The sequence below is a fragment of the Vombatus ursinus genome, unplaced genomic scaffold (genome assembly GCF_900497805.2).
Source record: "Vombatus ursinus unplaced genomic scaffold, bare-nosed wombat genome assembly UNPS02014812.1, whole genome shotgun sequence".
NCBI classification, from domain to species: Eukaryota; Metazoa; Chordata; class Mammalia; order Diprotodontia; family Vombatidae; genus Vombatus; species Vombatus ursinus.
The window spans coordinates 37766095-37789359 of record NW_020954590.1 but is presented as its reverse complement, the minus strand read 5'-3'; the positions used below and the strand labels follow the sequence as shown (position 1 = coordinate 37789359).

At 35.9% G+C, this 23265-nt stretch overlaps 1 protein-coding gene across 5 annotated transcripts in view; it reads right to left on the bottom strand.

Annotated features, from left to right (window-relative positions):
- Positions 1-407: 407 nt before the first annotated feature.
- LOC114054137 (piezo-type mechanosensitive ion channel component 2) overlaps positions 408-23265 on the bottom strand; it is a 527965-nt gene continuing 505107 nt past the window's right edge. For 3 of the 5 annotated variants that reach the window (XM_027877280.1, XM_027877282.1, XM_027877281.1), the window contains 7 exons: positions 16074-16262; positions 15206-15298; positions 13723-13895; positions 8896-9018; positions 7778-7857; positions 4055-4238; positions 408-2672 (listed from right to left, as the gene is read on the bottom strand). In XM_027877280.1, the coding sequence (XP_027733081.1) occupies positions 2420-2672; positions 4055-4238; positions 7778-7857; positions 8896-9018; positions 13723-13895; positions 15206-15298; positions 16074-16262 (1095 nt within the window). In that variant the 3' untranslated portion in view covers positions 408-2419. Of the gene's footprint in view, positions 2673-4054; positions 4239-7777; positions 7858-8895; positions 9019-13722; positions 13896-15205; positions 15299-16073; positions 16263-23265 lie in introns of those variants that run through there. The other 2 variants (XM_027877283.1, XM_027877284.1) reach the window with 2 other exon arrangements.

The following is a 23265-nucleotide window of genomic DNA, read 5'->3' as shown; positions in this document are numbered from 1 at the left end:
ACTGCATAAATTCTGAAATGGAGATGGAATACTACAACACAATCTTGCACCATGCCACATGTCACAAAGTTAAGAACTTTTTTCAAGAGATGTAGATAAACATGCAATGGCCTGGAAACTCACTTAATTTAAACCACATTGAAAAGCTATGCATTACAATCAAGGCTTGACTTGGAAAAATGGACTGTTCATCAAAAGTGTGGTTATTATCTAATGTGATAGAAATGTGGTTTCATGATGAAGAACTAAAGCACACGTGCCCAAATCTTGTGAAATCAATGCCAGATGTAAAATAAATGGCTGCAACAAAAAGATGATGAATTGTATGTTATACTCTTGAGGCAAGGTGCTAAGTAAAGCAACATAAAAGATTAGGAAGGAAAGAAGGTAATGTGACCAAGTAGGTTCTTGACATGGGCACTCATACCAAATAAATCATATTTCTAGATGGGCAAAACATAACTTGAGAGAAGGGTCAGTTAGCAGAAGTAACTGGGGTATTGGGTTGACAGTCATCCCTGTCCATGGTCTGGGCAGCACATAAAAGACCATAAAGCAATTGCTACACCCATACACCCATGTGATACTTACATCCAGTGGTGATGCTACTATTATTTCCTAACCTAGATGAAATCTAACCTCTGAAAATTCACGGGGTTGATTTTTTTTCACAGCAAAGGACTCATAATCAAAAACATACACATTGAGAATCCTTCACATTGTTGGGAAATCAGAATGTCTTCCAGAGGATTCCATTTACTGATTCAATTTTATTGTTACAGTGGTTTGATGCAATTTATGTCAAGATGCCATGTGTAGGGTTGAACGTGTGATACTTTTCACAGTATAATAACAAATGTGCAATATTTATTTTGAAGCGCTGAACATTATTTGAACTCTGCTGTTAAAGCTCCATATTCACTATAATAGTTTTCTCTTTGGAATTTAGGACCTTGATATTTGCTAAGTGGTAACCTATTACATTGTTCATACATAGCAGCGAAGAGGAAAAGACCTGATTCTTCATCTCCATTGGGGTTTCTTCATTCCTGGGTATATGCCATGGATAGACACTTCCCCCAAACCCCTTTCAAATATTCCATGCAAAATGGCAGAATAATGAGTATCTTTAAAATGACTATACAACATGGGCTTTATTTCTGTGTCATTCCCAAATCTAAACTACTCAGAATAATCTTTTCACATACCTCAGTTTGCTCAATGATTCGTCTTTGAAACCATAAGTTAACATGTAATGAAAACTACATTTCAATCACAAATTTTCATGCTACATTGTTCTTTAATGAAGAGGTTGTATCACCAATGATAATAATTTAAGAAAAAGGCCATTTTATTTCCCCCAAGCTCATATACATACTTCTTTCATAATTATGAACTTAAAAAAACCCGTCTTGGATGTAAAAATGTGAGTTGGAATATGTAAACACTTTGGTATACCTGAAAAACTGGAAGGAAAATGTCACATACTGGAAAAAGCATTGCCTTAAATCATCAAAATGGAGTATGGGGGGGTAAGCATGTTAAAGGATGGGGAAAAGGCAGGAAAATGCTTATGACCTCAGTTATTAAAGATTTATAAAGTCAAAGTGCTCCTTATATAATTGGGCTGTCTTGTTTTATACTGTATGTCTATGTCTAATGAGGAGCAGTAAGTGTGAAGCAAATAACCTCATAAAACAGTCGTCGTCATTGGTGTTTGCGATTTGCAGGATCTTAGCAAAATGGGTTTCACTGTTGTTTTTGTTTTTTGTTTTTTTCCTGAGAAGTCATTGATATTTCATGGAAACTTTCTTCATATGATTTTTTTTTCAAATAAAATAAGGCAGTAAGAGATTATCACTAAGGTTATCTTTTTGCTTAGAATGAGGCTTGTTCTCTATTTGAGGTCTCAATGTGTCAATAGCTCTGTTTTGCCAGAAGCAGGTAGGGCGAAGAGACTCAGCCTCATGTTGCTATACCCCACTGCTTGTGTGCTGGCAGTCTCCTGATTTTCCATCATGGCTTCTTCACAGTTAGTGATGGAAAGCTGGATTTTGTATACCCAAACTGTGTCACCATTATAGGCCCAGTTTAACCATCCATGGGGCATCTTTTCTTTTTGTTCCTTTCCCTCTTGGTCCTCTCTGAATTCATAAATATGGCTCTTTTGCTTGGCCACAATGCCAGACACTGCTGACAACATTATAAAGCATGTTCCCATGGTTTGATAGAAGTGGAATTTAAAAACATCAAAACCAATCTTCACCATCATCCCTTAGTCAGAAAGGTGGTATGGATTCCAAGAGGTCTGGGAGAGGCCACCAATGCCTGCCTATAAAACACTTGGTTCTTCTGAGAATTTTGTGCTTTTAAAAAAAAATTAAATGTCAATTTTATTTGCATTTTGCATCTCACAGCATCAGTTGTCTTTTTCCCTAGTCCATTTGATCATTGTCTCTGGTGAGCGATACAGGAATATCAGTTTGGCATATAAGTCTTCCTCTAGTTCCAGTTCCCCCGTCTCTCTCACTAAGAAAATGTCGGTGCACAATTTCAAAATTCTATCTACATTTGGAAGCTCTTCAAACATTATGGAGTGTGAGATTCCACTGAAGAATTCACGGACAAACTTCCCAATCACGAGGACAACAGAAGCATACAGTCCCATAATACTGTGAAAATAAAAAGGGAAATTGTTCAAAATAAGTGAAATGGGAGATAGATATATAATTACATCATTAAATGATAAGAATAACAGACAAAATAAAAATATTTTAAAAATAAAATCCTAACTCTACTGTACCTTCTAGACTTTAAAGAGAACATAGACCAGCTTACCCAGACCTATAAACCTATAAAGAACTTGATCTTATTTATAGTATGGAAAATGGGTGCATACACACACACACACACACACACACACACAAACACACAAAATCCTCAGCCCTGGGTGTAGGCAGCTAGCAATACTTTCAGTAGTAATTCCAAGATAGAAGTTTGAGGCAGGGGAAAACGTGGCCATCTTTTTAAATCAATAGAGATAGTTATGGCATGAAATCTAGTTTGGCCAAAGGCTGGAGTAGAATGGAGGAATATGAAGCTTAGGAAAGTTGTAGTTAATATAGGGGGAACCAGAGGCTATAGCTACATGCTGCTTAAATAACCTGTCAATTTGGCACCTCCAATCCCCAAATCAGAATTTAGTGAAATCTGAGTTAAACCATTTGAATGTATGTATGTATATATGTATGGATGTATGTATGTATGGGCAGCTAGTGGCCCAGAGTATTGAATACTAGGCCAGGAGTCAGAAAGACTCATCCTCTGAATTCAAATCCAACTTTAGACCCTGACTAGCTGTGTGACCCTGGGCAAATCACTTAACCCCGTTTGCCTTAGTTCCTCATTTGTAAAATGAGCCAGAGAAGAAAATGGCAAACCACACTGTAGTATTTTTTGCTAAGAAAACACCAAATGGGGTCATGAATGAAAAAGGACTCAATGCATATATGTGTGTATATATATGCATATTGATATCATATAACAAATATAATATACATCAAACATCATATATAAATATTATTCTGACAACAAAGTTGCCTTATGATCTTAATTTTTCAAAACTAATACTGGTTATATTGGTATTGTAGGCTTAAGTAGAGATAACACCCAGGTAATGAATTATGGGACAAAATTGATTATAATTGCCTGGTGCTTTATACTCTAAAAGATGCTCTGAAGTAGGGAGATAAAATGCATAAACATTTTTATAAATTTAAATACAGTGTAGTTTAGGAGAAAGACTATTGGACTAGGAGTGAGAGACTTGAGTTCTAGTCCTGGCTATATAACTGAATAAGTGTTTGACTACTGGTAAAATCTCTCTGTGCCTCAAACTCTTGATCTATAAAATGAGGAGGTTGTATTTCATGGACTCTGAAGTCCCTATTAGCTCTATGATTTTATAACTCTGAAAATAAAATGTTTCCGTGATCCAAATTTAAAAATCATGAAGGTAGACTTTTAGATTTCCATGGGTGAAATTATCCCTTACCCATAGCCAGCAAGGAATCCAAGACTGGGAGGGCTAACTTTGTCGTTGAATACCACCAGTTCCAAACCTTGAGTATCTTTGTTATGTAACTTGTTTCCAAGCTGGTTGAGAACCCACCACTCATTCTCAGTTACACTGCTATTGTCTCGGGACAAAATGATGGTGATATCTTTAAAATTATTATCTAGAAAGGAAGAAGAATACAATTAAGTTTAAACAAGAATCTCAGAAATTTGGCATACATCAATCAGTTTTCAAATAATCCTATTCAGTTCAATAAAAAAAAATCTAATAAGTACCTATACTATGTCAGGTGTTGGTGATACAAAAATAGCTGTGACAAATATCTTATTCTTGAAGATTGAGAATGGAACATAAATAACTCTAGTTAAAGTGTCAGTGATAAATGCAAAAGAGAAATACATGAAAAATGTTATATAAAATCTGAAAAAGGAGAGATCACTTCCTGTGGGGCAGAAGGACAGAGATATTTTAATGAAGGAGGTATAGTACTTAAACTGGCCCTTAAAGAAAGGAAATGGAGTTTGGGAGTGACCAATCAGTCCATTACATGAGAGGCAGAAAACACGAGAAAAGGCATAGAGGGCAGCTATCAGTGAGAGATTGAGAGAAACAGTTTGACCTTGAAGGACAGGTAAAATTTCAACATGTGAAATGAAAGAAGATGACTTTTCAGAACTCCTCTATTTCTATTTTCTGGGGCCAAATAAAAGCAATATAATCTCTCTTCCATGCTATGACCCCCCAAAATACTCAAAGACAGTTATCAAGACCCTTCCATTGCCCCAAAGCTTCTCCTCTCCAGGGTAAATATCCTTAATTCATTTGAACAATTCCTGTATAGTATGGTCTTTTGACTCATCACTCTCTGATCATCTTTTCTGTGTACTCTCCATATTTTCAACGTAATAAATGTAATGTCAATGTAATAAATGTAATGTCAATGTAATAAATATTTCAAAGGAAGAATTGATAGGATTAAATGGAGGTGATAGAAGCAGTAAAAGACATCACTGAGTTTTTAAGTTTTAATGACTGAGAGAATGATATTATCATTAATAACAGAAATAAGGACGTCAGAAAAATGTAGTTGGGTGTATGGATACCTCTCATTGTTAGGAAAATGATGAGTTTGGTTTTTCATCTGTTGAAATTAAGGTTACAGGTGGAAATGTCCATTGTACTCTTGGGAACATGGAACTTGAGCTCAGAAGAGAGGTTGCAGGAGGAGATACTGTTTTAGAAGTCTGCACGGAAGTTAATCTATATAGGGATTTGTAGACTTGTTTTTTCATAGATTATTTGAGCTGAAACAGTATCTAGTCTTATCACTTTACAGATAAGAAAATTAAGTCTCTAGGAAGTCAAGTGACTTATTCAGGCTTACTCAGCTCATAAATGGTAGAGCTGGGACTCCAATCTAGTCTTTGTTGATGCCGTTGGTGGTGCAGTGGGTAGAGTGATGGACTGTAGTAAGGAAGATCCCAGTTCAAATCCAGTCTGAGACACTTAGTAGCCGAGTGACCCTAAGCAAGTCACTTAATTCTGTTTGCCTCAGTTTACTCAACTATAAAATGAGGATATATTAATTCCTACTTCACATGGTTGTTGTCAGGATCAAATGGGATAATATTTGTAAAAGCACTCAGCACAGTTCCTGGAACATAGTAGGTCTTATATAAACACTCATTCCCTTCCCTTCCATTTCCCTTGTTATACCTAGACTAGTGCTCTTCTCACCAAAGAGAGTGAAAAGAGAGGACCAAAAGGTGAAGAACAGACATTTAAGGAGTATGCACATTTAAGGGAAAGGAGAAGAGTATTCTGCCAAGGCAACAGAAAAGAAACTGTCCAAGATAAAAGGGGAAAGTCAGAATAGTGCAAAATCATGGAAATCAACAAAAGAATGAAATTTCAAAAAAGTATTATCAATAATGTCAAATGTGAGAGAGGAAAAGAACAGTGAGATTAAGAAAAATGCTACTGGATTGGATGACTAGGAAGTCTTTTAGAACATTAGTTTCAGTAGAGGAATGGGGTCAAAAACCAGACTCCAGGGAAGTAAAGAGTGAATGAATATAGCAGAATTAAAGGCAGGTAATCAAAAGGTTTTTCTTTCTTAAAGAGAAATTAGATAATGAAAGGAAGGTGAAACATAGATTAGTAGCTCAGTAAGGCCTCCTGATTGAAAATAAGCCATTCAATCAGCAAGCATTTATTAAGTTTGTACAATGTTTTAGGTAGGTTAGCTAGGTGGTATATTGGATAGAGTGCCAAGTCGGAAGTCAGGAAGATATATCTTCTTTGTTCAAATTTGGCCTCAGACACTTACTAGTTGTGTGACCCTGGGCAAGTCACTTAAGACAGTTTGCCTCAGTTTCCTCATCTGTAAAATGAGTTGGAGAAGGAAATGGCAAACCACTCCAGCATCTTTGCCAAGAAAACCCCAAATAGGGTCATGAAGAGTTAAACATGAATGAAAAATGACTGAATAACAACAAACATATTAGGCACTATTCTAGATGCTGGATATACAAAAACAAAAAAAGAAAAAGCTCCTGCTCTCAAAGAATTTACATTCTAGTGAAAAGATTTTTTTTTGGATAATTGGGACCTACCTACCTATTCATGTTTGAAGAATACCAGCAGAGAGGTAGAGATTGGAGGTGCAAAAAGCAAGAGATTAATTGACGATACATAGTCCTAAAAGTGGGAGAGAATAGGATCAAGAATATTGGCAATGGGAGGCCGCGGAAAGGAAAAAATGGGTGAAGAAATACTAAGGTTTTTACTGCAGTGACATTTTAAGATAGGAATGCATTTGAAAGAACTTAGAATGGTCTTAATTTTATTACAAGTAGGAGGTGAGGCCTATTGCTGAGAATGAGACAGGAAGGGGCAGGTCTGGGGACTGAGGAATATGAAAAAGGTTTGAAATAACAACTATGGACAATGAGGAATTGTTTGGCAACATGTAGACCTGAATTATATATTTTTTTCAAAAGTCCATGAAGTTAAAGGACCATATAGATCTTTGCCTTGCTTCACAAAGTACTATGTATGAGGTCATTCAAATTTGGTGGTGGTTATGCTGATGGTGGTGGAGATGATCATGATTTGGTATAAGTGAACTTCATTCAAGTAAATGAGCAATTATTATGAAAAAAATTCCTAGGCATACCATGGGATTTTTTTTTGGGGGGGGGGGGCTGGTGGTGGAATGGACTATGACCCTCCATCATCAAAAATCCCTATGATGTAGCTAGTTAATTTTATTCTCTATTGTAAGGGATATATGGCCACTCTAAGATCTGTATAAAGTAGTTACTATATGAAATAAAATAAAATAAAATCCAATCCAACTGTTAGGTGACACCAAGGGGAATTGGTAAAGAGATGATAAAATCAATAATTTAAGCCATTATGTGTGGAGTAAGTCAATCACTGGCCTGAGAGAGCCAATAGGAGAAAGGAAACGAGACTTGAGTATTTCAAGGGTGGGTGAACTTATCCTTCTGATTTGTAGAGGTTAGGCAGTCAAGGCTTTCCATTCTTGAGAAAAAGATGAAGGCTATGTGCCAGATAAATGAAAATTACTGGGAAAGAGAGTCAGAGAGAGGCTAGGAACACTTAAGTACCGAAGTTGTAAAACAAATACCATATCGGCACAACTTGTGAAAATCTCATGTAAGTGATACTTACCTTTTAAAAGCTGCTTTATGGGTTTTGTATTGGCATCACTAGGAGCTTTGAGGTAATATGGATATATCCCTTTTATAGTCCTATACAAAAAAGGAGGTAATGTTTAGCCTTTATTCCACCTAAAAGAGGCTAGTCAGAAGATGAAGGAAGTTCACACATCCATGCCCTCAATAGAAATCATCATTGATAGGTTGATATTCCCATGGATTCTATAGCTGCTAAGTGTTACTAAGCCAACTAATTCCAGACAGAAATTCAAATAAATTGTGTAGATAAGCTAATTTTAAAATTTCAAGTGCGAATAGAAATACAATTCCCTGATAATCCTTTGGTCCTGGGTAGGATAGATGATATGTTGTCATGACTAACAAGACAGTAAGGTATGGCCTATATCAGCATAAAACAAAATAGAAACAGGGGCCACAAAGCTGTATATAATGATCCCCATGGGCTTCATATTGACTTAGTTTTAAAATGTAATATTATCTATGCTTTATTGTATATTTATTTATTTTGTTAAATATTTCCCAATTATATTTTAATCTGGTTTGGGCAGCACTGTAAGTGTTTCCCTCACCTCTGGCCTACAGGACCTCTTTACGTCCCTTTTGGTCATTTGAACCTCACCTTCACTGGCAGAATCAGGCTGTTTTCTAATGTTTTCTAACTTAGAGGCTTTGTATTAATGAATCAAGAGAATTACAACCATTGATGCTCTTTATTACTAAGCATTTCTAAGGAATAAGCCATTGTGACCCCTGTTCCTAAAACATTTATAATAGATGGGAGAAAAATACTTCCTTTGAACAGGAGAGAAAAAATGGTACGATAAGGTCAGCAGCATAGCAAGCTGAGAATCTGGTCTGCTTTGGTTAGAAGTTGTGAATGAATTTCACTTTATTTCTGCCTTTACCAAATCCCCACAACTCAGAGTCCACCTACTTGCTGGAAAGACTATTATATATAATGTATATATACATATACATATATATATATACACACATACACACATGCATATATACATACATGTATGTATATATGTATATGTGTATATATATATTTACCCGTACACACACATATATATTTTAAAAATGCATTACAAATAAAAGTGTTCTTACGCTGGTGTCGCTGTAGTTTTAGAGTCAGACATCATGTTTGCGATAGAAATTCTGGTCTCATTTTCAAGGTTAAAAGAAAGCTTATCTGATGCTATTTCTGATTTTGCACCCAGACTTAGGTTTCTATGAAAACAAAAACAAATAAAAAGTAAGTGTAAATATCAAGTAGCCTTGCAGACAATTAAAAAAACAAAAACAAAACATATCTTTATCAATCCTACTCAGTTCACCAAATTTGCATTGGACTCTACCATATTTGTCTGGCAATGTCCTTTTCTTCTAATTTTTCTCTCTTTCACTTAGCTAAAAAAAAAAATCCAAGTAGATCACAACACATTTAGAGTAGTTCTACAGATGAGGAAAATAATATTGAGTGATTGAAAGACCTTGTTACTGTTATGTTCCTCCACTAAATTTTCCTGTAGCTCAGTCAGCACGAAGATAGTCAGATATAGGATTTTTAAAAATTGTTTTTGATCCAACAATTTTTAGAGGGTGGATTTTTAAAATTAGTTAACAAAAACACCTTCATTTATTTCAGGGGTCAACACCATCAAGGACATGCCTGACTAGAAGAGAAGGTGGGCTGGACATGCAGCTATAATGAGAGAGAACAGAGAGTTCGAGTGCTATGTTGATGTCTTTAAGGTATATCCCACCCAATTATAAGCTTCATGAAGGTAAGGACATGACATTTTTTATTTTTCTAAGAACATAGTGATAGTGTGTTATCTACAACAGGTATTTAGTAATCTTTTTAATTAGTTATCAAGGCTGTGAGACATACATTCTCCAAAAAAAAAAAAAAGGTGAAAGAGAGGGGTAGGACCATCAACATTCAGGAACCTTCCAGTGAATGCTGCTCACTTTTCTCCACCAAGGACCATGGTCCCTGACCATTGTTCAAACCTTAATTACTCTGCATGTTTTACACCTAAGTCAAAATTGAGAAGGAGGTGTAGAAATGAGATAGGGATTGACTCCTCATCTTTGAATGGAAAGTGTCAAGCTTTAAAGCAGAGCAGCGACATTTCTTTCCCTTCTTCTCCAATGAGAAGCAGTTTGGGAGGATCCTTGGAGCATGGGTACCCTGAGCACTTGACCATGAATAACATGGGGTGGAAAAGGTCATCTTATTGCCATCCATATTAACTGCCATAAAATCTTAGCCCCACAAAATGTCGCTACTACCCTCCTGCTTCTCCCTCCCCATGTAGATGTGGGGGGCCACTGGATAAGACATCTGGTCCACCTGGGTCTGGTTATGAAGTAAGCCCTGACTCTTGTTATCATATAGATAGAAGAGTTCTGCCATTTTTTCTTCCCCCACCTAGGGCCAGACTTAAGCTTCAAAGAGGAAGAGAAGGGATGAGTGATAAGATTAGGCTTGCATGTGGTCAGGATAGTGAGGGAGTTGGAACAAGAATGCATAGGTGAGTAGAGAATGATAGCCCCACTCTCTCTACTACTATGCGTTGTGTAATTATCACCTGGTGAGCCACTATGATTAATAAAATAAGAAGCTATCATCCTATACTTGTTTCCTCCTTTTCGCTGCTAAACTTCAGAAAACACTATGTATACTCCTCATCTACACTTTTTCTTCTCCCTTTCTCTCCTATGCTTTCTCTTCTCACTGCTTAACCCTTTGCACTCTGGTGTTCAGCCACACCATTCCACTGAAACTCCTCTCTGCAAGGTTACCAATGATTTCTTAACTGCGATTTCTTAATAGCTTTTTTCAATCTTCAATCTCTCTCTCTCTCTCTCTCTCTCCCTCTCCCTCTCTCTCCCCCTCTCTCTCTCTCTCTCCCTCTCCCTCTTCCTCTGTAATCTCATCAGTTCCCATGGGTTAAATTACTATCTTTATGTAGATGACTAGCAAATTCATTCCTTATCTCTCTTGAGCTCCAGTTCTAAAATCACCAACTGTTCACTGGATTTTTTTTTTCCTAACTAGATGTCCCATAGGCAAGTCAAACTCAACATGTCCAAAAGAGTACTCATTAGCTTTCCCCTACCCTGCAAAACTGTGCCTTTTATAAACTTCTCTATTATCTATATTAGGTGCTAGATACACGAAGAAAATCTGAGAAATAGTTCCTTCTTTCAAGGAGTTTTTGTTCTATTGACAGTTATCTTGGGATAGTTTAATTGAGTTTCATTCTTGACTTTCTGCATAGTCATTTCCCCTCTACTGCTCTTTATAATTTTATACTTATAATTAACTCTCTTCCTGTATAACTGCAGATAACTTTAAATTCTAAAATTATGTTGCCCTAAATGTCATGCCTTTTTGCATGTATGTGTTCAGTTTCTAGGTACCTTTGGATTCCTCATTGCAGTGACTGCTTTATAGTGATCAAATTTCTGGAAGCAATGATGATAGTTTATACTGATGTCTTTCTTTATACATTTCCCATTTTTGGCATCAATAGTTTTTTTGAATAGATCAGGTTGAAGCCATAATCATTATGTACCATATCTTCTTATCATCTTTATAATTTCTTCTAGTTTTATGTTGATTTTTATGTTTGTTGTAACTAGTTGATCATAATAAACAGCTGATATGGAAATTATTCACATTGTAGTAAGCAGTCATTTCCTGTCTATCATTAAGTAGTCAATTTCCTTTTTTATGATGTTGTTTGGTACTCTTCATGTTTAGCACCTTCAAATATTATTTTTGAAGGAAATATTCAAGCTATATTAACGTAAGCAGTTTATAAGCATTTGGTCTCTTTTGTTTTCTAATTCTGAATGTTGTTTTCTAACATTCTTTATCATCTTCCAGTAAGCTGATGTTTGCACTAAAATCCACAATCACCAACTTATATATTCATTTGACCGGAAGATCTTATCAAGGTATCCACAGAATTTCTCTAATTCTTCACTTTGTGCAATAAATAATGGCACTAAGTTGCAATTATCTTTAAGACGGTCTTTTGTGTGTGTTTATCATGAACATTGCAAAGGTGATAAAGTGTTCTATGAAATCATCAGTCCTGTTGCTTTAAGGCATATGATGAAACCAACTCTGCTAACTTCTTTATTTGCATCTACTTGGAGAAACTGTGAGTCACTTACTCATTTAGCTGTAACTTGCTTATGTCATCTAATTTTATTAATTGTGAGAGTATATCAGTGTTGAAATGGTTCAGTTGTTCTAAAACTATGTCAACTCAGCAACTATACAAGGACTTAACTTCATAAATTAATATTTATAGATATTATTACTTTTTCCCCTTTTCTACTACTTCATCTCTGCAGACATGGAAGGAACTATGCAAGACTGAGGGCCATCTTTTAATTTTTTTCATCTTAGGTGTTGTCAAGGTTAAAGAACGTATTGCCTGTGTCTAGCCTACTAGCAGCAGAGCTCCTTTGTAGTTAGCTAGCCTGATTTTCAGATAACAGATTTTTATTGTCCTTAGAACAATGTTTGAAGCTGTTCCAAAATAAAGTCTAAAGAAGTTGCCTTTGAAAGTTATGAGAGGCCTCAGAGTAGTGACCCATTGTTTTTCTATGTGTTCACCTTGCATGCTTGATGCATTATGGTACCAATGGCAATATCATTCTTTTGTACTTATGACTTCGCCCTCTAAATCATTCCCAAAATACTCATGTCATGTACTCCTTAAAAATTCATTTCTTGACTTTCTAGGTTTGGCTAACTCAGGGAATGGGGCAAATAAAAGAATAACTCAGTGTAGAATATGTTAAGAGGTTACCTTAGTAAATTTTTACAGAAATTATCATATGTACTTTATTCTCCCTCCCCTTATACATTTAAGAAAAAAATGAGAGATATGTTTTATTCATATAATTCTCTTCCTCTTTTTTGCTCTCAACTATTGCTTCTTTTTTTGTTTGTTTGTTTTGAGACAACAACTGTAGCTTCTAGCAGAGGCTTCTCTAGGAAATCTACTTCTTACCAGCCAAAGCAGAAAAAGAATTCAATCAAGGAGCTCCCAACTGCTCATCATTGACTCAGGTAAGGAGTGAAAAGGTATAAGTCAACATTTTCTCCTTTAGTCATGTCACCCAGATGCCTAACTCCTTCTAATATCATTTTCTATTTGTTTCCCTCCTATTTCTCTTGGGCTATTGGTCTAGAATTTCTAAGGCTGCCAATTACAGGAGAGCTAAATGATGAGCTGAAACGGCATTATCTACCTACAAGGTTCTTTCTGTGGATCAAAGATGCTTTAAACACTGAACCTGAAACTTGAAAAGGAAAAGGAAAGGGAAATATACTTTTTATTTATTTTGTAAGTCATCTTCCATTTTCCCCTTTCTCGTGTTCACAAACTCATATTTAGTATTTCTATATAATGGCATTTTCAAGTATTCAAGGAAAAATATCTAGTGGAGAGGAGAATAGTCAGAAAGTCTAGATAATAAATTTGCTACTGATGTTTTTGTAACTCTAGGTCAGAATTTCTAAGTTGTTGTTTTGTTGTTTTGTTTTTTTGTATCATGGACTCCTTTGACCAGTAGGTGAAGCTTATGAAAGCTTTCTCACAATGATGTTTTTAAGTAAAAAATAAAATATATTAGATTGTTAGAAAATTAATTCCATTTAAATACAGTTATCAAAATATAAAAAGAAAACACGTTCATGGATCTTAGGCTAAGAACCCCTGCTCTGCATAAATCTCTGTTGTCAAATGAGGATTTTGATCTTAAAAAATGAATGAGTTGCTGAGACAGTGGATTATGATCCAACTGTTAATAGAATTCTTTTCCTCCCATATCCCACCCCACCTCCATCTTTTCCCCCTGAGGGAAAAAAGGGGAAATTAGGTAAGGAAATATAGTAACTACCTCTGAATACTCCATGAAAAAACAAGAGAGAAGCTATTATCAAAATCCTTGAGTTCTTTTATCATTTTCAGCTTACTGGGAGGGCTGATGGTCCACAAAGAATTTGAATTTCCTTCCAGTTCAACTATTGTTATGTCTTCTCTTTGATAATTTTCCAGAAATTGCATAGCATTCTGTAAGCACAATCAGATAGAACATTGAACCACTCAAAGAGTATGGAAAACAATCCTTCTCTGAATGTTTTTGTATATAATTACAAAAGCTTCTTAAGAAAATGTGTAGTATAGCAGTACGATTAACTCCATGATTATCAATATGGTAGTCATTCACTATTTCTGGGATCCTATTCCCATCATACTCCATATCTCTCTGTAGTGATAAGGTAGCCACATATTAAGTTTTGTTTTTTCTGTTTAAGTTTCTTAGGAATCGACATCCCTAAATCTTGCCTTCCCTTTATTCTAGTTGCCTTGGACAAGGTCAAGCTAGGGAGGATTTTATCTTAAAACAGAATTCAAGTCCCTAGATCACAAATTTGGCTATACTTTTCTTCTCTATGGGAAACAGTTTCAATAAAATTTCCAGTTTTATCAATACCTAGACCCAGAAGGACACAAAAACATCCTCCTTGGTGGGGAAGAGGCTTTGTGTTCTTTTAGAAAAGTGGTCTGTCCCAACTGTAACATATTCATAACTGCAGACATAGAAGAAACCATGCAAGACTGAGGGCTGCTTTTAAATTTTCTGACCGAAGACTGATAAGGCCTGCCATATACTCTGCAATCCAGAAACTGGGGCCGCAGTGAGCTATATGGCTGATGCGGCTGTCATTGATCAAAGCCCAACCAACTATACTCATCAGAGAAGGAGTGGTTAATTTCCCCAGATTCCTGTCTGTCATTAAAATGAACCTTGTTTCACTGTGCAACTGTGAATTTCTCCCGTAGAGTCAATTCTTACATTCACTGGAATCTGAATCCCAGCCCACATCATCTTGTCCATCAGGCCAGCTCAGAAAATAGTGCTTATCTAGAGTGTTTCATCACTTTTCTGACCATGGATTTCTTACAGCTGATGCTAGCAGTTCTTTATGACACTAATGACTTTATGGTATTTACCAGTTACCAAATTACAGCATTTAAAAGCACTGTTCTCTTACTGTTTTGCTCAATTACATTTCATGTGAATGGGCAGGACCTATCTCAACTTTGTATCTATATTCTTGGCATCTAGCACAGTGCCTAACACATAGTAGGCACAAGTAATAAATGTTTGGTGATCTAAATAGCATAAACTTGGACCACATAGGCCTTACTTCTAAAGCCAGAAGACTGCCTATCAAGGATCCATATTTTATTCATGCTCTGTTCCCTTAGCATTCCCACCTTAAGTCTTCTATAACATTGACAAATATCATTAGCTCCTTTTATGGTCATTTAGATGTTGGATTTTAAATAGGGAATTGATATATGCATTTACTTACAGTATTTGTTGAATAATTCCTTAGAAATGCTTTGAACAAAGTTGGCTCCATAAGTTTCAGCTGGCTCTGTTGAGCACTCATTGTGAAAATAGGCTACAAGACAAAAAAGGGCATGAGACCGTTAGCCTCCACTTACTTTTCATTATGGTAATGTGAAAAGAAAAGCAATCAAATGCTCTAACATCTTTGGGACTATCCACTCTAATAAACATCTCGGGTATTTCTAGAAGGGATTCCTTTACTCTCATGGGTCTCATGACTCTTTGGAGTCAGGAAGCCCTGAGTTAAAATGTTGTCTCGGGTACTTTTTAGTTGTGTGATCTTGGGCAAGCTACTTAACTGGCTGCCTCAGTTTCCTCATCAGTAAAATGGGAATTATAATAACAACAGTTTCCCAGGGCTGTTATGAAGATCAAGTGAGACAACAATTGTAAAGCACTTAGCACCGTACCTAGGACATAGTTGGTGCTAAATGCTTATTCCTGTCCCCTTTTCCTCTCATCTCCCTACAGAGTCTGAGTTCTATCCTACTCTCCTCAGCACCTCATTTGGCATCAAATATAGCTAGATTCCAATAAGTATGTACAATGAATCCTCAGAAGCAGTTGCATGTATTTAAATTTGCCCTGCCCAGTAGAAATATGAGGTGAGCATTTAAATAATGTTCATGTTCATTGGGACACAGCTATATTGACAAACCAAAGTTAAATAAGATAACAGAGGCATGAAATAAACATCTCAAAGTCCTTGGATTAGTTCATGGGTGAAAAGTGAATTGGACTCATCATCCCAGGGTAAAATTCAGAGGAATAATATGAAACAGAAGTTCAGGATGTAGTTGTTATTGCTATAACAACTGGACAGTTACCTGATAACCTCCCAGAGTTATCTTGACGGAGACATCCAGGGGCTGGTTGATGACTCCAGCAACAGATTTGATCAGAGACATGAAAAGGAGGGGGAACCAGACAATACAAATCAACAGGACAATGATCATGCCTCCCATGCCATACTTCACAACCTTCTTTTTCTTCTGTCCTCGAGGCTGGGGGTATCTCTGTAAGAGAAATACATCAACAAGGTAAGTGGTCTGCCAGAGGTGACAAGTACAAAGCTTGTGAAAATAACTATGTTGGAAATAGGACTGTCCTTTGAATAGAGATCCCCAACTTCTAGCTGCCGATCAAGACTGTTTTACAGGATTTTGTTTGGTAATAACGGACCCATAGAGACGTAGAATGGGCAAAATTTTCTGGTGCATCAGACCTCTTCTGGCTAGGTGTAAGTCTTCAGAAGAGATCACTCTACCTCAGGTAGATGAATATCTAGAAATAAGGACATTTCCTCCCTTATCCCCTCCTCCCATACATACTTTTTATTTTTTAACTATGGATTTGAAAGCTTCAACTCTATTTCTAGTCATGGGGCAAAATGAAAATGGTGTTCATGCTGTTTAACAAGAATGGAGATATAGTACTTTATTAAATTTAGCTATCTGTTTATAAAGCCCAATAGTATAGTGAATTAGGTTCATTGTCCTGAGCCTGGTGTTTTAAGATGACTGGATAATGACTCAGGTAGGCAATCAGCAAGATAAAAGGCTTCTTAGTCATTTGAGCCTAATCAAGCCTGAGGTAAAAAGAATAATGATGATGATGATGATGATGATAAGTAGTTGTAGTAGTAGTAGTAATAGCAGCAGCAGCAGCAGCAGCAGCAGCAGCAGGGCCAACTAGATGGCTCACTAGGTAGAGTGCTGGGCCTGGAGTCAGGAAGACCATTGTTCAAAATGGGCCTCAGACACTTACTACATGTGTGACCCTGGGCAAGTCACTTAATGTGTTTACCTTAATCCACTGCAGAAGGACATGGCAAACAACTGCAGTATCTTTGCCAATTGGATAATATGGTCCATGAGGTCATGAAGAGTCAGACATGACTGAAGGACTAAATAACAACAACAACAAAGTAGTAGTAGCATTTATATAGTGCTTTAAGGTTTACAAAGCCCTTTACAAATGTTATGCTATTTCATCCTGGCAGAAACCCTTGTAGGTAGGTGCTATTATTATCCTTGTTTTATAGATGGGAAAAAAGACTAAGAGAAGTCTCTGATTTGCCTAGGGTCACACAGCCAGTAGGTATCTAAGGAAGGGCTTGAATTCAGGTCTTTCTGACTCCAAGTCTAGTAATACCACCCAGTTGCCCCAATGGAATAAAATGATAACAATTGACATCTCTCTAGTGTTAAGATTTTAAAAGTATTTTCCTAATAGCCCAGTGATGTACAATTAGCTGTTCCATAGATAATCCTTAGGAACATGCTCGATCCATTTGTCCATCCTTATCTCTCACTACCTACTCACCCTTGTATACTTTATGTTAAACCCAAACTGGACTACTCTCTCTCACTCTTTCCTTTCCTATCTTTGTACCCTTGTTCATGGCATTTCACATAGCTAGATTATATTGCTCCCATCTCTATCTGTAGATGTTTATACCCTCCTTTAAAGATTCAACCCAGTTCTTTCTCTCTATGCAGACAGTGTTTTCCTTTATATGTCTTTTATAATTAATTTAGGTATTAATAATAGTAAAAATGACTTGTTTGCTTCAAGTCATTCTTAAAACAATATTGCTGTTACTATGTATAGAATAATTTTACATGTGTATGTATATATTCATGTATATATATCACACATATATGTACATAGTGTAGAAACATTGTATATACACTATGTATACAGTGTATATATATATACCTATTGTATATATATTATGTATATATATATACATACACATATTCAGGTATATGCATGTGACACACACACACACACACACACACACACCCCTTTCTGTGTCTAATGGTAGCCATATCTAGGGTGGGGGAGAGGGAAGAAAAAAAAAAGAAACTTACATGATAACTTTATTATATATTTAAAAGGAATAGCAAGTTGTACATAATAGATTTTGCAGTTTCATGTGCAATGATCTTTTTTATTATACTATGTTGTGGAACTGCTTGTTTTATTCCATAAATTAAAAAAAAATTAAGCTAAATAAATTCAACCAAGGTGCCTGTTACTTCATGAAGCTTTCTTTAATACTATGTTATGAAAATGATTTCTCTTTCCTCAAGTATCTCATACAGAACTTTGACATCCTTATTTCACAGTTCTGTGAATCATAGGGTTTTGTGTGTGTGTGTGTGTGTGTGTGTGTGTGTACAGATACAGTTAGAGAGATATATACGCTTTTTTTCTCCAGTTACAATGTAAACTCTTTGAGAAGGAGGTCTGTTGGTATCCCTGGTGTCTAACAAAGTGGCTACTTGAACCTAGTGGGTACTTAACAATGTTTCTTGAATGAGTTAATTCAAGCTAGTCATTCAATTTTGTTGGAACATAGTTTGAAAAGAGAGTAATATGAAATAGGTGTTAGCACTTAGTTGTAGAAGCCTTTTGCAAACTGCAAAACTGTTTATGTTTGGTTATGTCCAAAGGAGATGGAAGGCAACTAGGCTAATATGAAAATTCAACTGTCAGGGTTATGGTAGGTCATAATTCTGATCAAGATTTTAAAGGTCAGATTTTCACTCTACCTATAGAGACTCTGACTCTTGGGCATGCATGAACTGGAGCTGGCAGTGTGCAAGCTGCCAAGGTAGTGCTGGAAGTCTGACTGGCAGGGATGATGACAGACATGCCAGACACCTGCAGAAAATGTTAGACAGTACCTAACTATGTTGCTTGGAGTAGCTAGCTAACTTAGGTGTCTTGGGGCAGATTCACCTTGCTGATTGATAGAAGTTGGGAATAGTTACTCTGAGAAGTGGAAGTGGAGAACATTTGTCTGGCTTATTAAACAGGAACTGGATAGTGGTGAGATTTCTTCCTACTCTAGGGATTTTGAAAGTGGGTTTCTAGTGGATGTTTCCTTTAAAGGTTATACTAGTATGCCTAGTAAATACTGAGTAAAAGGCATGTGGGGGATGGCAGAAAGGAGCAGATTAAGATTTCAGATCACATACTGCTTCATGGAAGTTTTAAAGTCAATATTGTTGATATTGTTTTCTGTGGTTATTCCTCAGTCTGGATTCAACCTAATTTATGTCAAGTGTATGAAAAGTCCCAATAATAATTCATAACTTAATTGATTTATGCTTACTCTCATCTCATTTGAGCTTCTAATCTCCCCAACTTTATGTAACCAGAAAAGGCATGTGTATTCATGGATAAATATAAATATAAATGTATATACAAATATATGAATATAATTACATAAATATATAAACACTAAATTAAACATTAAATTAAATTAATTAATAGTTTAAAATAAATGAAAATGAATAAAACAAATTAAATAAATTATTAATTTAAACATTAAGATAAAATACAGAAAATATAATGTAATATTAAAATATATAAGTAAATATGTAAAAATAAGACTTTTATTGATATATTTATTATATACAAACATTATGTTAATATGTTATATTAATTAAATATTATATAAAGACATACTATAATATTTTATATCTATGGAGGAAATTCCTGATAAGAAAGTTCTACCATAAGCCATTTAAAGAGAATGGTTGAAAGGACTTGGAATATAGAACAAAATGGGAAGAACCTTTGATCTGGTGTCAGAGCATCTCAGTATCAATTCCAGTTGTGCTACCCTGTATGACCTTGGTAAAGTCATTTAACATGTCTGGATTTCAGTTTACCCTTCTATAAAATGAGGAGATGGGATTAGATAATGTCTAGGGTCCCTTCCACTTCTAGGTTCTAGGATTCTATTCAATAATTGTAGCACTGTAGGTAGGATTAATACTTTGGGTACAAGTTGTATTAGATGGTCCTGGAGGTCCCTTCAACTCTTCTATGAAATATACAGTTGCAAACTTTTAGACATCTGATTAACTTCTTGCTAGTAAAAATAAAATTATGGTGATAATTTGAAGTGATTTATTATGATAAAACAATAATAGAAAAAGCCATATAGTTTTTTATTCTTACAAAATGCTTTACATATATTACGTGATTTGATTTTGAGGGAGGGCTGCAGAGATCCTAGTTTTGAAATGTCTTGATGGATGAGAAAAAAGGCACATGAGAAGGGCAACTGACCTCACTGGTGTCATAGGGATTTATAGGGAACCAAAAGTAACTAGCTTCAGATCCCAAAAGAGGAGAGATGTGTCAGAGGGCAAGTGAAGTTTCAGCCAAATAGATCTCAAAGAAATCACTATTCAAACAGTTAAGACTATCTGTCCTGTTGTCAGGCCCCACAGACACACCCTGGAGCTTATATAATAATGGCTAACATTTACATGGTACTTACTATGTGCCAGGCACTGTGCTAAGTGCTTTACTTTACAAATATTATCTCATTTGATGCTCATAACAATCCTGGGAGGTAGGTATTACTATTATCCCCATTTTACAGATGAGGAAAGTGAGGCAAATAGAGATTGTGATATGCCTACGGTCACACAGCTAAAAAAATGTCTGAATCATGTCTTGAATCAGGTCTTCCTAGTTCCAGGCTTCATGCTGTATTGACTACACCACCTAGCTGCCTTATATTGACATAGTTCCATAATGGCTCTGCCTCACTTAAATCCAATTCATGTGCTAGTCAAGACATCATCCCATGATGTCTTTGGTCTTCTTTGAAAATGAAGGATAAACAACAACAATAACAATAACAACACATGTGGGCAAATAAGCATGAATTTCATTTCTGATGAGAAATTGTCAGTAATTTCCTTTACCTACAAAGAAATAAATTTATAGCCACACTCTTAGGACCGTCCAGCCAGGAGTGGGGAACCTGCAGCTTCGAGGCCACATAGGGCCTTAGAATTTTTTTAACTTCTAAGTGTCAGCCTTCCTTTGAGAAGATAAATGAATTGATATTGCTTGCTAGAGAATGTCTATATGCATACACATTCATATCCATCTATATTAATAAACAAAGCCCCATTTCCTTAATATGATATCATCATCCATGAGTATGAGAAGTTCGTTGCTTCCATAACATTCATAAGTAAAATCCCAAGGGACAACTGTAAGCAGTAATCTGGAAAATATTCTCTCCTTACACTTGAGAAAACAGTCCAAGGCTATTTTCTAAGTGTTGGCTAGGAAATTGAGTGTTAGAAATAACTCCCTGGAAATATTGTGGCTATACTAATTCTTTATTATCCTATATACCTAAGTGGTTTTAATTGCTTTTGGAGTTTTTATTCTTTTTGCTTTGCAGCACATAAGACCAGTTAAAAAAGGAACAATCCACACATGTGAATTCATGGTTGTATACACCTAAGCCATAACAGCTCCATAGCACCTGGGATCATTAATAAAAGACTTTTGGGTCCCATTATTATGGACCTTGAGTAATAATAGGAAAAAAGGGCATTCTAATCCTATCATGTTATTTAATCAATTACTACAAGATTCCAAAGAGCTGAATTTGGAGTAGGAATAATAGATAGTACCTTGCTAGCCTTACTGATCACTGCCCTCAGAAGCAAAAGAGCACCCTTAACACATCAGAGATGGGACTTTTCCCATGTGAAAAGGGAAAATCTAGGATACCATTGTTGTTACTAGTGTGTTTTTCTTTTTTCCCTCCTGAATTGCACTGTATTCTAACTTGGTAATTTTCACCACCTCCCATCTCCTACCCTAAGGTTGACTGTATAGAATACCTTCATTATATTTAATTTTAATATGTAAGTATCATGTGTAGATTTTTCTTTTCTTTTCCTATTTACCATTTAATCACTCATTTTCTGGTAAACACAGGAATGAAAATGGTGGGAGAATTTGGTCAATTCTCTTTTTTATTATAAGAAAATTCTGTGAACTCAAAGAAATTGCCCTAATTCAAATTGGTAACCAACTTTAAGTGGGGCTAATTCACAGATATATAGCCTTAAAAGAGTAAGGTGTGTGTGTGTGTGTGAGTGTGTGTGTGCATGTGTAGATACACACACAAGAGGGATTTAAAGTCCCTACAATCTGTCAGACTCAAATGAACCCTTTGTTTGTTACTTCCCTAGAAATTAGAAGTTGTTGATTGGGCATAACACTTTCTATCCCTCTTTTTACCCTATTCGTTATAAATAAAAGAATAAGTGACACAAGGATTTACAAAATCATGAAACTGAAAATCTAATATTTCTACCATTGTGATAACTGTATAAGCCATCAACTAATCAATAAGCATTTACTAAGTACCATTATGTATCAGGTGCTATGCCAGGTCCTAGGGATGCAAAGACAAAACAGAAACAATCCCTATCCTCAAAGAGTACAAAACTAATAGTAATAAGGGTCAGAGGTAGGGCTAGAGTTCTGTTTAGCTTTTTCTCACCAGGATGAGACCCAGAGACATTGTACAGCTTATTATATTTGGTATTATTGTTGCAGACACTGGTCAGTCTCCATTTCCATACCTTTCTTTTTAAAAATAAAATCAGACTGAAAATTAGATATTTAGCAAAAGACCTTCATTAATTTTTGGTCTGTAATCTAGAAGATAACAAGTACATTGGCTGGACTTATCACGGAGGATTTATGATAGGGCATGGACAAAGGTCACACAGGACTGGAAGACTGTGATGGTAACTATCTACTTTACTGAGATCATATATTCATCACACACAAAAATTAGCAACTGCCCATATTTACCATACCAATATATGTATAGTTATTGTAGTTCTATCAATGTATACAGTTGCTACGAACCATCTAGGAGGTTAAAAAATTGTCCCACATCGAAGAGTGGATTAGTAAAAGAGGCTCATAAAGTAGCTGTTGGATCTAATTTTCCTGCACAGCATTCCCTCCCTCTCCCAAATGCACCATTTTGAAGACTGTTCCACCATTTTCCCCTCCTATAAGAATCTATTACGCCCTTTAAAAAATTCAGCACAGAATTGGCAAAGCCATCAAGCATCTGGAGGCTATTTCTGACAAAAGTAATACAGAATCAGTTTAGAATTCCCAATTCATATGGATTAGAGACCCTTAAATGACACCAATGGG